Below are 14,078 nucleotides of genomic sequence, written 5' to 3'. Positions count from 1 at the left end.
TGTAAGATATGTAATAAATTGTATATCTATACCAAATGTATTGTTTTTCCACATATAGATTAGAATTCTACATTGTCTTTGTTATCTTAATTATAAGTTTTAATCTCTCTCTCTCTCTCTCTCTCTCTCTCTCTCTCTCTCTCTCTCTCTCTCTCTCTCTCTCTGTTATCATACAAGTCATCATGCTGCAATAGACACTGCAGACTGTGTACACCCTACATCACTGCCAGACGTAAGAGTAAGAGTTAAAAAAAATAATATTTAAGTAATTTCCTCACTGTAAAATATAAATTACTTAAAATTACCGGTTGATACTTTTTTTGATACTTTTTTTCAGCCATGTGGTACATTTTTACATTTTGATCATTTTTTATGGTACGTTTTAGTTTTTTCCACTGGGAACACTGGCTGAGGGTAGTGGAGAAGACGCGTGTCTGGGCTTAGGGAGTGTTGAGCTGCTCCGCTCGCGAGCTGTGTGCTTCCGGTGTGCGTGTCTGCCGTGCCCCTGTACTGTGCCTGATTAACTAACTGTTCTGTGCCCTTGAAAGTTGCTGTACTGTGTGAGGAACCTGTCATTAAACTAGAACTTAGTGTTGAACGTGTATCCTTTGTGCCCTGCCTCGTTCTCTCCTCCCCTCGGTGTGCGGTGTGGGCCGCTGTGAGTGACTGGTGCCCGTGTGGTTGTTCTGGTGGGGATCACGCCGCCTGCCTGCCCGTGGATGGTGTGTGTGGGGGGGTGGCGTAACACTTGGTGTCAAAGGAGTGGGGATAAGTGAACAGTGAAGCGCGCCGAGTCGTCATGGCGTCCCCCAATGGTCGCCGTGAGGGTGAGGAGAAGGGCAAGGCCGAGGCTGACGTGGGTGAGGTGAAGCTGGGCCAGATGGAATTGTTCGCTGCCATGTTGGCCAGTCTGAGGCAGGAATTGGATCAGAGAACAGAGAGGGCAGAACAGAGGGCACGCGAGCAGGCAGAGAGGGCAGAAAAGAGGGCAGACGAGAGGGCACGCGAGCAGGCTCGGAGGGCAGAAGAGAGGGCACGCGAGCAGGCTCAGAGGGCAGAAGAGAGGGCAGACAAGCAGGCCCGCCATCTTGCCGAGGTCCTCCAGAGCTGTTTCTCGTCGCTGAAGGTGGAAACCCAGCAGTACACCGACCAGGGCTGCGACAGCGCGAAGAGTGAACGGCTGGAGGAGGTGCGGACCCAGGAAGGCGAGGTCCGAGGCCTGAGGGAGGCGGAGACGCAGCTGCGAGAGGTGGCACCGTCGCACGCGGAGGAAGAAGGCTCAGTTCTGGCAGGAAGCGCCGGGGCGGCGGTCCTGCAGGGGCCTATCTGGGGCTCCTGGCAAGGACTCCTGGAGCCTGGTAGCGTCGTGGCGGAACCAGTAGCTACCGCAGGAGGTTGGGGAGCCCCCGCCTCGTTGCCTCCCTCACCCCCTTCCTCTCCATGTCAGCCGGCTCGCAGGTCACGTAGTCCGCGCTCTCTCCCATGGCAGCAGCGAGAGGTGGCAACGTGGTGCGGGGAGGAACAAGAAGCGTCATGTGTGCTGGCGGCGGGTGTACGGGTGGCTGACTGGCGGGGCTCCGCATGGGGTCCATGGCAAGGGCCCCTGAAGCCCGGTGGCGTCGTGGCGGAGCCGGTGGAGACTGCAGGAGGCTGGGGAGCCGTCGGAGCCGTTCCCTTGGGTCCAGCTGGTGCTGGAGTCGGACCCATTAACCCTGCCTTGTTGCCTCTCTCACCGCCTCCCTCTCCGCCATGCCGGCCGGCTTGCAGCCCACGTGGTCCGCCCGCTCCTCTCTGCGGCCCCTCGGCCTCACCGTGCTCAGGGAGGCTTAAGCCAGCGGGGCACGACGGGAAGTTGGCATGGGAGGCCCAGTACAAGATGCCAGCTGCTGCCCAGGGCTGGGGCGAGGATGAGAAGGCGCTGCTGCTGACGACAGCGCTACGGGGCTCAGTGGACGGGCCCGGCCGCTTGGTGGGGAGCGCCGAGAGGACCTTGGGGCGGCCTGACATGCTGGCCGCTACGCGACTCCAGGATGCGCCACAGAGGCTGTGTGGCGTCACGGGGCACTGCGTGCAGTCTGAGGGCCCAGTGGAGGCTCGTATCGGCGTAGGCAGCGCTGTGGAGCGCCGGCCGATGGACGTCGCCTATCGAGACGAGCCGTGCGTGCTGGGCCTCGACTACCTGCCGCAGGACGAGGCCTGTGGCGACCTTGGACGGGAGCTGGAGAGGCTGCGCGGACAGGCGCCTTTGCTCCCGAAGGTCGGCTGTGCAGAGGTAGTCGCGGCGGAGCGACTGCACCTTGCCCCGGGGACGGAGGCCAGGGTCCTGTGTTGCCGGTCGGATGCGATGCCAGCGGAAGGCACGGTGGAGTCCACGGAGGGCCTGCAGCTGCCTGATGGTGTGGCAGCCGGACGGAGTCTCGAAGGAGCGGGGGAGGAGTCAGTCACGGTGCTGGTGGCTAACTCCTCCGACGAGGCTCGGAAAGTACCCGCTGGTGCCAAGCTGGGCACCTGTGAAGAGGTGGAACAACAAGAGGAAGCGTCGGGGAGCGCGGAGTCGGCCGCTGTGAGGCCGCTGCCCGACTTCCTGGAGGATTCGGGTCACCGGAGCGCCGCTCACCTGACGGAGGCGCAGACGAGGGTGCGCCACACCCTGGCTCAGTGCGCGGACGTGTTCAGCGGGGGTGGAGTGGACCTGCTGGGCTGCACGGGGTTGGTGAAGCACAACATCAGCACGGGAAATGGTGCACCCACCAGGAGCCCGCCCCGACGTGTCGTGCCGGCCAGGCGGGAGGAACTGCAGCGCGCCGTCAACGAGCTGGCGGCGCAGGGGGTGATGGAGCGGACAGACAGTCCGTGGCCCTCAACAGTCGTTCTGGATATGAAGAAGAACGGCACGCAGCACTTCTGTGCAGACTGCCGGGCGCTGAGGGACGAGACTGGCGAGCACTCTCACCCCCTGCCGTGGACCGACGACGCGCTGACGAGGGCCTTGGAGTTCGGGGCATTGACGACAATCAGCGGCCTAGCGGCGGCCGCCCCGCCCTGCCATGACCTCCGGGGCCGGATGGCGAAGGTGAAGATGAAGTCAGCGTCGATGAAGGCGAGCCCGGAGGGCCTCCGTGGCTCGTACGGGGGCTGTGGCAAGAGGGGGCATAGGTGCAGTCGGTGCCTGGGGGAGCGAAGGACGCGTTCCCTCGACCGGCTGAGCCCCGACGCCCTCCAGCCGCGCTGTAAGGACTGTGGCCAGTCAGGCCACCGCTTGAGTGCCTGTCCCAGGTCCAGGGACGCGGCGCGGGCGGGAAGCGCGGACGGGCTGGAGAAGGGAGCCGACTTCCAGCCGTCTTCCGCCCTCGGGCCCCGCCTTGAGTAAGCTGCCGCCGCCCGACCAGCGTGTTGCCAGTGGGAGGCTTAGCGGTTGTAGCCACGACGCGTGACAGTGGACACCGGGGGCTGAGGAGTCCTCGGCGCGGCCTGACCCGGGGTAGTGTGTGCTGCTGGAGGAGCCAGTGGAGGCTCGTATCGGCGTAGGCAGCGCTGTGGAGCGCCGGCCGATGGACGTCGCCGATCGAGACGAGCCGTGCTTGCTGGGCCTCGACTACCTGACGCAGGCCAGTAAGGCTCGTGGTGGCCTCGGACGGGAGCTGGAGAGGGTGACCGGAATGGTGCCCTTTGCTTCCAGGAGGTTTTCGAGCATGGCTGCGTGGGGAGGTAGTCACGGCTGGGCGAGGGTGGAGGCCAGGAGCCGGTGTCGACTGTCCCGAGCGTCACGTGGAGTGGATGGTGTGGAAGAGCCCACTGAGGACTGGCGGCTGGTCGGCGGCGTGGCTGACAGGCGGAGCCCCTTGGGGGCGCGAGAAGAGACTGTGGAAGACAGACTGATTTATGTGTATTGCATGTATTTTTCTGTGTTCAATGTTCGGCCGGGAGCTCAGGCTACCGGTGGATTTGGCCACGGGGCAGCCCCCCCGACGTGAGCTTGCCCACCGTCACCTCTGGCTTCTCAGCGGCACTGCAGGAAAGCCTGGCTAAGGTGCACCGACGCCCGTGGGGCAAGCTCAAGGTGGCAGGCCAGGCCATGAAATGAAGGAGACATACGACCGGCGCAAGAGGGACGTGAGCCCCAGCAGCGGCGAAGGGGACGTGTCAGAGGTCGATCACGGGGCGAACGAGAACATGGGCGGTGCGGGCGAAGCGGCAGATGTCACTGACGACCCTGAGCAAGGACTTGGGGCCGATGACGCCGCTCTGGGTGCCACCGCCTGCCTGCCGCCGCCCGCATCCCAGCGGCGCCCTCGGCGAGAGAGGCGTCGGCCGGGATGGTTAAGAGACTTTAGTGATGTCCCAGGGGACTGATTAGTTTGATTAATTTCATGTTTTGTTTGTTGAATGTTGGGGCAGCCGGGTCGACTGCCTTCTGAAGGGGGAGATAGTGTTACGAATGTGCTGTATGTGAATGATTGTATGTGTAATGTGAGGAAATTGTAGCATGATGCAATGTTAGCTCAGCATGGTGCAACTCTACTTGTTGGGACAAGAGAGACAGAGGGGAGCCCGGGGCCTCCGGCCGCCGGGCAGGAAGTGCTGAGTCGGCAGAGTGGAGAGTGGCGAGCGAGAGGCGCTGAGGGGTTTATTTTTTTATTTTTTTTTTTTTTTACAGCAAAGGAGACAGCTCAAGGGCACAAAAAAGTAAACATTAATAAAAAAAAAGCCCGCTACTCGCTGCTCCTAAAAAGAATCCAAAGAGGTGGCCGAAAGATAAGTCAGTTTCGGGAGGAGAGGTGTCCTGATACCCTCCTCTTGAAAGAGTTCAAGTCGTAGGCAGGAGGAAATACAGATGAAGGAAGATTGTTCCAGAGTTTACCAGCGTGAGGGATGAAAGAGTGAAGATGCTGGTTAACTCTTGCATAAGGGGTTTGGACAGTATAGGGATGAGCATGAGTAGAAAGTCGAGTGCAGCAGGGGCCGCGGGAGGGTTGGCGGCATGCAGTTAGCAAGTTCAGAAGAGCAGTCAGCGTGGAAATATTGATAGAAGATAGAGAGGCAACATTGCGGCGGAATTTAAGAGGTAGTAGAATATCAGTATGAGGAGGAGAGCTGTTGAGACGAAGAGCCTTTGCCTCCACTCTGTCCAGAAGAGCTGTGTGAGGAGCCCCCCACACATGAGATGCATACTCCATACGAGGGCGGACAAGGCCCCTGTATATGGACAGCAACTGTGCAGGGAGAAGAACTGGCGGAGACGGTACAGAACGCCCAGCCTCGAGGAAGCTGATTTAGTAAGAGATGAGATATGAAGTTTCAGTTGAGATTTTGAGTTAAGGATAGACCGAGGATGTTTAGTGTTGAGGAAGGTGATAGCTGGGTGTTGTCAAAGAATAGGGATAGTTGTTTGGAAGATTGTGTCGAGTGGATAGGTGGAGAAACTGTGTTTTGAGGCGTTGAAGGACACCAGGTTCTTCTTGCCCCAATCGGAAATAATAGTAAGGTCTGAGGCTAAGCGTTCTGCAGCCTCCAGCCTTGAGTCGTTAAGTTCCTGAAGGGTGGGTCTTCTATTAAAAGAAGTTGAATAATGCAGAGTGGAATCATCGGCGTAGGAATGGATAGGACAGTTCGTTTTGGAAAGAAGATCATCAATGAACAACAGAAAAAGAGTGGGAGATAGGACAGAACCCTGTGGGACACCACTGTTAATAGATTTAGGGGAAGAACAGTGACCGTCTACCACGGCAGAAATAGAACGGTCAGAAAGGAAACTGGAGATAAAGGTACAGAGAGAAGGATAGAAACCGTAGGAGGGTAGTTTAGAAAGCAAAGATTTGTGCCAGACCCTATCAAAAGCTTTTGATATGTCCAGCGCAATAGCAAAAGTTTCATCGAAACGGTAGTGGAGAAGACGCGTGTCTGGGCTTAGGGAGTGTTGAGCTGCTCCGCTCGCGAGCTGTGTGCTTCCGGTGTGCGTGTCTGCCGTGCCCCTGTACTGTGCCTGATTAACTAACTGTTCTGTGCCCTTGAAAGTTGCTGTACTGTGTGAGGAACCTGTCATTAAACTAGAACTTAGTGTTGAACGTGTATCCTTTGTGCCCTGCCTCGTTCTCTCCTCCCCTCGGTGTGCGGTGTGGGCCGCTGTGAGTGACTGGTGCCCGTGTGGTTGTTTTGGTGGGGATCACGCCGCCTGCTTGCCCGTGGATGGTGTGTGTGTGGGGGTGGCGTAACAATACGTAAGCTAACCTCTAATCAGTGGACCCTGTCCTATGACCCTTAGTTCACCATCAGAATCTCTAAACAATAATTACCTCAAGTAACTCTCTTTAAGTCGTGTTACCTATGTTACTTAGGCAGGTGATGATCCTGTGTGCGATAATGATGCCTCATAAGACTGGGTGAATAATCTACTAATTTTACTCTGTGGTTTAAATGATCAACAATTAATTCTACTTTGAGGTATAATGAACCTACATAATTAATTAAAAGAGTGCCCATGAACGGCACGACAGGATTGATTCAAAAGCTTTAGATAGACAGGAAAATAAAGCTATAGGGCGGTAGTTTGAGGGATTGGAACGGTCACCCTTCTTAGGCACAGGCTGTACGAAGGCGTACTTCCAGCAGGAAGGAAAGGTAGATATTGATAGGCAGAGGCGAAAGAGTTTGACCAGGCAGGGAGTCAGCACGGAAGCACAGTCTTTAAGGGCAATAGGAGGCACTCAATCAGGTCCATCTAAGGGCCTTCTGAGAGTTGAGGCCAGAGAGGGCATAGAAAACATCATTAGGAAGAATCTTAATAACAGGCATAAAGGAGTCGGAGGGGGGATGAGCAAGAGGAATATACCCAGAATCGTCCAGAGTGGAGTTGTTACAAAAAGTTTGAGCGAAGAGTTCAGCCTTAGAGATAGAAGAGACGGCAGTGCTGCCGTCTGGGTTGAGAAGAGGCGGGAAAGAGGAAGAAGTGAAATTGGAGGAGATATTTTTGGCTAAGTGCCAGAAGTCTCTGGAAGAATTAGAGATAGCAAGGTGTTGACATTTGCTATGGATAAAGGAGTTTTTGGTAAATCGAAGAATTGATATGGCGCGATTCCGGGCGGAAATGTAAAGGTCATGGTTAACGGGAGTTCGAAGGCTCTGGTACCTTTTGTGAGCTGCCTCTCTATCTTTGACAGCACGAGAACAAGCGTGATTAAACCAAGGCTTTTAAGCATGGGGAGTAGAGAAAGTACGTGGAATGTATGCCTCCATTCCTGAGACAATCACCTCTGTGATGCGCTGGGCACACACAGAGGGGTCTCTATCCTGGAAGCAGTAATCATTCCACGGGAAATCGGAAAAGTACATCCTCAGGTCGTCCCACCGAGCTGAAGCAAAATGACAGAAGCATCGCCTCTTCGGTGGGTCCAGACGGTGTACAGGAGCGATAGGACAGTGTACAGAAATAAGGTTGTGATCGGAGGAGCCCAACGGAGAGAACAGTTTGACAGAGTAAGCAGAAGGGTTAGAGGTAAGGATGAGGTCTAGTATGTTGGGCCGGTCTCCAAGACGGTCGGGAATACGTGTAGGGTGCTGAACCAACTGCTCAAGGTCATTGAAGAGAGCAAAGTTGTAGGCTTGTTCACCAGGCTGGTCAGTGAAAGAGGATGAAAGCCAAAGCTGGTGGTGAACATTGAAATCTCCGAGGATGGAGATTTCAGCGAAGGGAGAGTGGGTCAAGATGTGCTACACGTTAGAGTTCAGGTAGTCAAAGAATTTTACATAGCTAGTAGAATTAGGTGAAAGATAAACAGCACAGATGTATTTAGTAATAGAATGACAAAGAGGTCTTAGCCAGATGGTGGAAAATTCAGAAGAGTCAAGGTCGTGGGCACGAGAGCAAGTGATGTCGTTGCGTACGTAGACGCAACATCCAGCTTTGGATTGAAATTGAGGATAGAGATAGTAGGAGGGAACAGAGTAGAGGTTGCTGTCAGTAGCCTTAGAAACCTGTGTTTCGGTGAGGAAGAGGTGAGGTTTAGAGGAGGAGAGATGATGTTCCACAGAATGAAAATTAGAACGAAGACCGCAAATGTTGCAGAAATTGGTAAGAAAAAGGTTCGAGGAGTTATCAAAACACCTCTCCGGTCGGCAGCCAAAAGGGGAGTCCTCCCTGGGGGAATTTGTGGTCCCCCCCAGGCGGGGACTCCGAGGCACTGTTGTTGAACGCCATTTTGAATTTTGAATTTTGGGAAAAGGTGTGAGTGTTGTGTGAATGTAGTGTGGTGTGGATAGGGAGAGGATCTGTCTTTAGAGAGCATGCTGAACTACTCTCTGGTGTTGATGAGACAATAGGGAAACGGTTAATGAGGTAATGGGAAGGGTCTATGGAGGGCTTCAGCACCCTCCTCACTTCCCATATATACCTCACCGGGAGTGGCTTGCGCCCGTTCGGTAGGTGTCCTCCTACCTACTCCAACCATATTGGTGGGTTACTAATTACTATGAAGGTTAAGTTAGGATAATTTACACTAACTGTTTATTCCATTTTAACCTATTTATCATGTATCTACCCCACAATTTCCCTCTGCTTCATAACCCTGCACCTTGGGTCACATCTTGACATCGTTTGATAGGGGGTTAATACTGAATTGCTGTATTAAATATCAATTTGGAAATTAACTAAAACAATGAAATAAATAAAGCTAAGTTTTATAAAATCGCAAAAAGAACAGCAGAGCGTCTCGTACATCTTGGCCATAAAAAAGTAATATTTCCATGTAAGCTTACTCCTGTTTGGCACCCTGAGGCAAGATTCACAACCAATTTAATGGTTCTAGGTTAAGGTTTTGTTCGAATTTGTTCATTTTTGGCATTGTTTATTACCTGAAACTGCTTGAACTGTAAACAGAATGGTCATAAAACCCCAAGAATGCAGGAAAATGAACATAGCCCCTTAACTTAGGAGGCCTTAAGTCGATAGTGAATCTTGTATATGACCAGTACTACTTGTACAGTTGTACCCTAACTTACCTTCATATGTTTGTGAAGGTTGGAAGTAATACTTTTGGAGCATGATATAACAGTATCACAGTACTTGCAGAATGCCTTGAAGTTTCCAGTAATATCTCCAGGTAATTTGAAGTGGATCCATATGCCCGATTCCTTAGGTCATGCCATGATGCCACTCGTAGTGCTATAATTGGTGGCCACTGAGAGACTGAACTACAATTATGATGAGGATGTAGACAGGAAGAAATAAACATGTTGTTGTCTGTTGAGTCTTCAAGTGAGCACGAGTTGCCAGATAGTACAATTAATACTGTATAGTAGTAGCAATTGAGATAAACTTTTTATCAATTACTAAATGGTGTATTAGACAGACTTTACAAAAATAAACAGTAGAAGAAAAATAACATAATCTGTTGTAATGCCATTGTCAAAGCAGTTATTGTTATTCAATAAATTATACTATTTATTTTAGCCTATTTGATGGTTTATATACTGTACTTGAAAAATACTTAAAAGTGCTTGATTTTTTCAAGTACATTTGGTACAAGTACTGAAAACTTTGTACTTAAGTACAAGTACTTGGACTTGGACCCAAGCCTGTTGAATAGTTACCCTTTAATCCATGAATACTTGAGGTTTTCTAGGAAACATTTTATATATTGTAGAAATATCAGTTTTAACTACCTCTGTCGTTTATGCTAAATTAGACCGGTACTTGTTGGTGGTAGCGATTGTTCTAAGTGCTAATCGGTTCACGGATAGTCAAATCCGCCAGGGTTACTTACTTCGGGGTGGGGGGGGGGTCGAAGATTGCTCCCTCTTGCACGAGGGAGCACGGGCCTGTGCAAAAGACGGCCCGTAGCAGGGAGCCGACAGACCGACTCTATCGGCGATCGAAATCAATCCGACCAAGTCGGTCTGTCGCTGAGGCCTGGCGTGTCTCTGACTTTTTCGTTTCGTTTAAAGGTTTATTGTACAAAAGATATACAAATACATATACAATAAAAAAATATATATACATACATTTGTTATAAAAAGTGTACAAAGCGGGCATCAGCCCGCCGGTGTTTGCTTGGTCAGGTGCGCCTCATGTGGGTGTGGTGGCGGTGACGCATCTGTGTTCCTCGTCACTATGGGTGCGAGGAAGGGGTGACGGGTCATCGGGGTGGAGGTGCCGCCCTGAGCACCTCGAGCAGCAGGTCTGGTGGCGAGCGCTGGACCAGGAGGGCAGCCTTGACCTCCCGGCTGCTCAGCAGGCCGCCGGGTGCAGGCTGGGTGTCGGGCTCTGGGGCTGACCTGAGTCGCGCGGTGGCCGGGCACGACAGCAGGTAGTGCACCAGCGGGCGGCGGCTGTGTCTGCCGCAGTGGGCACACTCCTGCCCCTGGAAACCGTCCTGGAGCTGCTCCCTGGTGCTGTAGCCCAGCCTGACACGCTGCAGCAGAACACCGTCTGCCCTGGGATGCTGCTGGGCGTCATCCAGGGGGTGGTAGCCGGTGGCGATGGAGTACCACGCCGCCTGCTTCTTCCAGCCTTCTAGCTCCCGGTGGCTCTGATGCGCCTCCCAGGATGCAGCGTGCCTCGCCTCAGCCTTGGTCTGCTGCAGGCTGAGCGGCACTCGTCTGGTGATGGTGGGGCCCGCAGCGGCCCTCTTGGCGGCCTCGTCCGCAGCCTCGTTCCCGCGTACCCCCACGTGGCTGGGGATCCAGTGGAGCCTGACGCACTTTCCCTGCACGGCGAGGCTCTGCAGGCTGCCAAGCACGGAAGTGACGAGGCCCACGTTGTCGGTGACGCGCGGACTCTGCAGGGCTTCCAGCCCCGCCCGGGAGTCTGTGTGTATGACGACGGTCAACTCCGGGCGGGCCTGGGCGTGTTCCAGGGCGAGGAGGAGGGCGGCCAGCTCCGTCTGGAGGGTAGAGCAGTGGTCAGCCGTCCTACACAAGAGCCTCGTCTCTCCGGTGATGGCAGCAGCGCCCGTTCTGCCGCTCACCGGGTCCACCGAGCCGTCCGTGTAGTAGACGGCGCTGCCTGGCTCGGTGACCTGCTCCATGGACATAAGGGCGCGCTGCCGCAGCTCCTGGGTGATGCAGAGGGCCTTGCTTGCTGGCATCGGCGTGGCGGTGAAGGGAGCGATGGACGGTTCCCACGGGGGCGGGGGGTGGAAGGAGGGAGCGGGGACATCGGCCTCCCGCCACCAGCCGAGTGTGCGGGTGAGTCCGTGGACGGCTGAGGTGGTGTGGATGAGCCACGTGTTGTTTCCGAGCACCTCCCTGCCTTGTGCCATGGCCGTCCGCAGTCTCCGCTGCGCCACGCCCTCCTTGTCTCGGAGGAGGATCCTGGCCACGCTGCAGGCGACGACGTACTCCATCCACCCTGGAGGCGAGGGGCACCAGTCCGGCTTCGCTCTGCATCACGCACGCGCTGCACCATCTCGGCGCCCCCAGAATGACCCTCAGGGCGGAGTTCTGCGCGACCTCGAGTTTCTTTTGCTGGCTGTGGGAGAGGGAGACGAGGACAGGGGCGCAGTAGTCCATCAGGGGCCGTACTTCTTGCACATGCAGGACGGAGAATGTGGCTCCCGCACCAGGCCTCGTCATCGCCCTCATGACGTTGACCCTGGCGCGGAGTCTCACACCCACGTAGCTGGCTTGGGTGGTGAAGGACAGTCGTGAGTCCAGCCACACTCCGAGGTACAGGTACCTGTTGACCCACTCTAACCCTATGCCCTGGGCCTGCAGTTGACCGGCTGGAGTGGCTGCCCTGATTGCCATGGCCCGGGACTTTTGTGCCGAGATCTTGAGGCCGAGTGCCTCGCACTTCTCGGTGATAAGGTCCAGGGCCTGCTGAGCTTTGTCCATCCTGTTGCCCCGTCCCGTGACAACAAGAGCAAGGTCGTCAGCGTAGCTCAGCAGCACGGTGCCCTCACGGAACGGCAGTGCCACCAGCTGCTCCATGAGGATGTTGAACAGGAACGGGCTGAGGATGCCGCCCTGTGGAGTCCCGTTCTCAAGCTCCCTGAAGCTGGACTTGTGGCCCTGAAACCTGACCCGAGCCCGGCGGCGGTGGAGGTAGTCCCGGAGCCAGGCGAGCATGTCTCTGACTTGCAAACATACAAAGGTCATTGACATAGACAAGACACTTAAAAGAGGTGATTGTGTGTATGTGCGTTTGTGTGAATGTTGTCTGTGTAGGTTAACATTTAAGTGTTGGTGTATGTGTTGAACAATGTGTAAAAGTGGACAACAAGAGGACATGGACGGACAGTCAAAGATAAACGAGTACAAGAAAAGTTAAACATTGAAGACGCAGTACGAGAGACAAAGAGCGACGACAGACAAGACACGAGACGACAATAACAAAATACACAGTTTGTGCTGCCGTACTCCATTTTCTTAGTCACCGGGGGGGGAGAGCACACGGCTCTCAGCGGTGACTGCTACAAATACTCCCCCCCCCCAGTGACGAGGAAGGAGGAACAAAATCTTCCCCGAAGCGGGGGCGCTGTGGCACAGACGATGTTGCGCTACGATGAGTAGTGTTGCGCGGTGAGTTGCGGTGAGTAGAGTTGCGTTGAGGTGCGCGGTAAGTTGCGCTGAAGTGAGTTGAGTGGTGGGCTGTTTAATAGATCCTGGAAGGCTTGAATCCGCACTCCCAAATCGCGAACCACGTAGACGGGTCCTGAGCAGAAGAGTGGTGCTCTGAAGGACGCCGCTGTTGTAGAGGAAGAGTTGCATGTCGTCGTCAGGTATGGTGAAGTCGAGCGGCGTGGAGATGGGCAATAGGCACTGGCGTAAACGCGCCGGGGGCCACGGCAGTCCCAGAGCGTCGAGGGAATTGCGTGTGAAGGCGCTAGCTGCCAGCGTGCCAGGGGCCTCGGCAGTCGGTGAGAGTTGAACGACTGCGTGTATTAAAGGCGCCAGCTGCTAGCGTGCCAGGGGCCTCGGCAGTCCGTGAGGGCGTCGAACGACTGCGTGGGAAGGCGCTAGATGCCAGCGTGCCAGGGGCCACAGCCGGTTGAGGAGTGAGGGGCGCTAGCATGTGCCAGGGGCCGCGGCAGTAGTGAGTGCGTCGAACGACTGCGTGGGAAGGTGCTAGATGCCAGCGAGCCGGGGGCCACAGCCGGTTGAAAAGTGAGGGGCGCTAGCATGTGCCAGGAGCCGCGGCAGTCCGTGAGAGTAGAACGAACTGCGTGTACTATAGGCGCTGGCACGTGCCAGGGGCCTCTGTGGCTCGGGGAGTGAACCAGTGTTCAAAAGGGCACTGTAACAAAACACTGTACGCTTAGTAGTTAACACTGTGAAACTAACTGTTGCTGGGGACGTGCTGCACTTAACTGTTGCTGGACACACTGCACTATACACAAAGATCCACAAGTGTAGGATAATCCAAAAGGGCGGTGGTAGATCCACGAGGCGGTGGTTAATCCAAGGGGCAGCTAGTAGTCCCAGTGGGGTGCCACACTGTGTTTGTGTGTCTCTCTGAGTCTGTGTGGTGTGTGGTGGCGTATGCACTGAGTCTGTGTAACACTGTGTCTCAGTAATGAGTCGCACTGTGTGTCTCAGTAATGTGTCGCACTGTGTTTGAGTGTTCACTGAGTCGTGTGTGCGTGTCACACGGTGTGCGTGTCTCAGTAGCCGTACCAGTGGGAAAGCAGGGAGGAGGAGGGGTAGGGGTGAGTGGGTGAGCGCCGGGAGGAGCACCATGGGGCACAAAAGATGCCTGAAGGGCGCACAAGGGGCCTGGAGAAGGGGCACAAAGGGTGCTTGGAGGGGGCGCTGAAGGTGCCTGGAGGAGGCGCTGAAGGTGCCTGGAGGAGGCGCTGAAGGTGCCTGGAGGGGGCGCTGAAGGTGCCTGGAGGGGGCGCTGAAGGTGCCTGGAGGAGGCGCTGAAGGTGCCTGGAGGAGGCGCACAGAGGGTGCCTGGAGGAGGCACACAGAGGGTGCCTGGAGGAGGCACACAGAGGGTGCCTGGAGAAGGCGCAGAAGGCGCCTGGGGACGGGGCACAGAGGGTGCCTAGAGGGGGCACTGAGGGTGCCTGGGGGAAGCACAGAGGGTACCTGGGGGAGGCACAGAAGGTGCCTGGAGGAGGCGCAGAAGGCGCCTGGGG

At 55.3% G+C, this 14,078-nt stretch overlaps 1 protein-coding gene across 1 annotated transcript; it reads right to left on the bottom strand.

The window, feature by feature from the left end:
* Positions 1 to 10,130: 10,130 nt before the first annotated feature.
* On the bottom strand, positions 10,131 to 12,063 carry LOC127002289 (uncharacterized). Its single transcript, XM_050868101.1, has 2 exons — positions 11,399 to 12,063; positions 10,131 to 11,316 (listed from the first exon to the last, which is right to left on the bottom strand). Exons 1-2 carry the CDS (start codon positions 12,061 to 12,063, stop codon positions 10,131 to 10,133), a joined length of 1,851 nt encoding a protein of 616 aa, XP_050724058.1.
* Between the last annotated feature and the right edge of the window lie 2,015 nt (positions 12,064 to 14,078).

Source organism: Eriocheir sinensis, chromosome 22 (assembly GCF_024679095.1).
Source record: "Eriocheir sinensis breed Jianghai 21 chromosome 22, ASM2467909v1, whole genome shotgun sequence".
NCBI classification, from domain to species: domain Eukaryota; kingdom Metazoa; phylum Arthropoda; class Malacostraca; order Decapoda; family Varunidae; genus Eriocheir; species Eriocheir sinensis.
The sequence above is the reverse complement of the archived record's forward strand: the minus strand, read 5'-3'. Positions and strand labels throughout refer to the sequence as shown.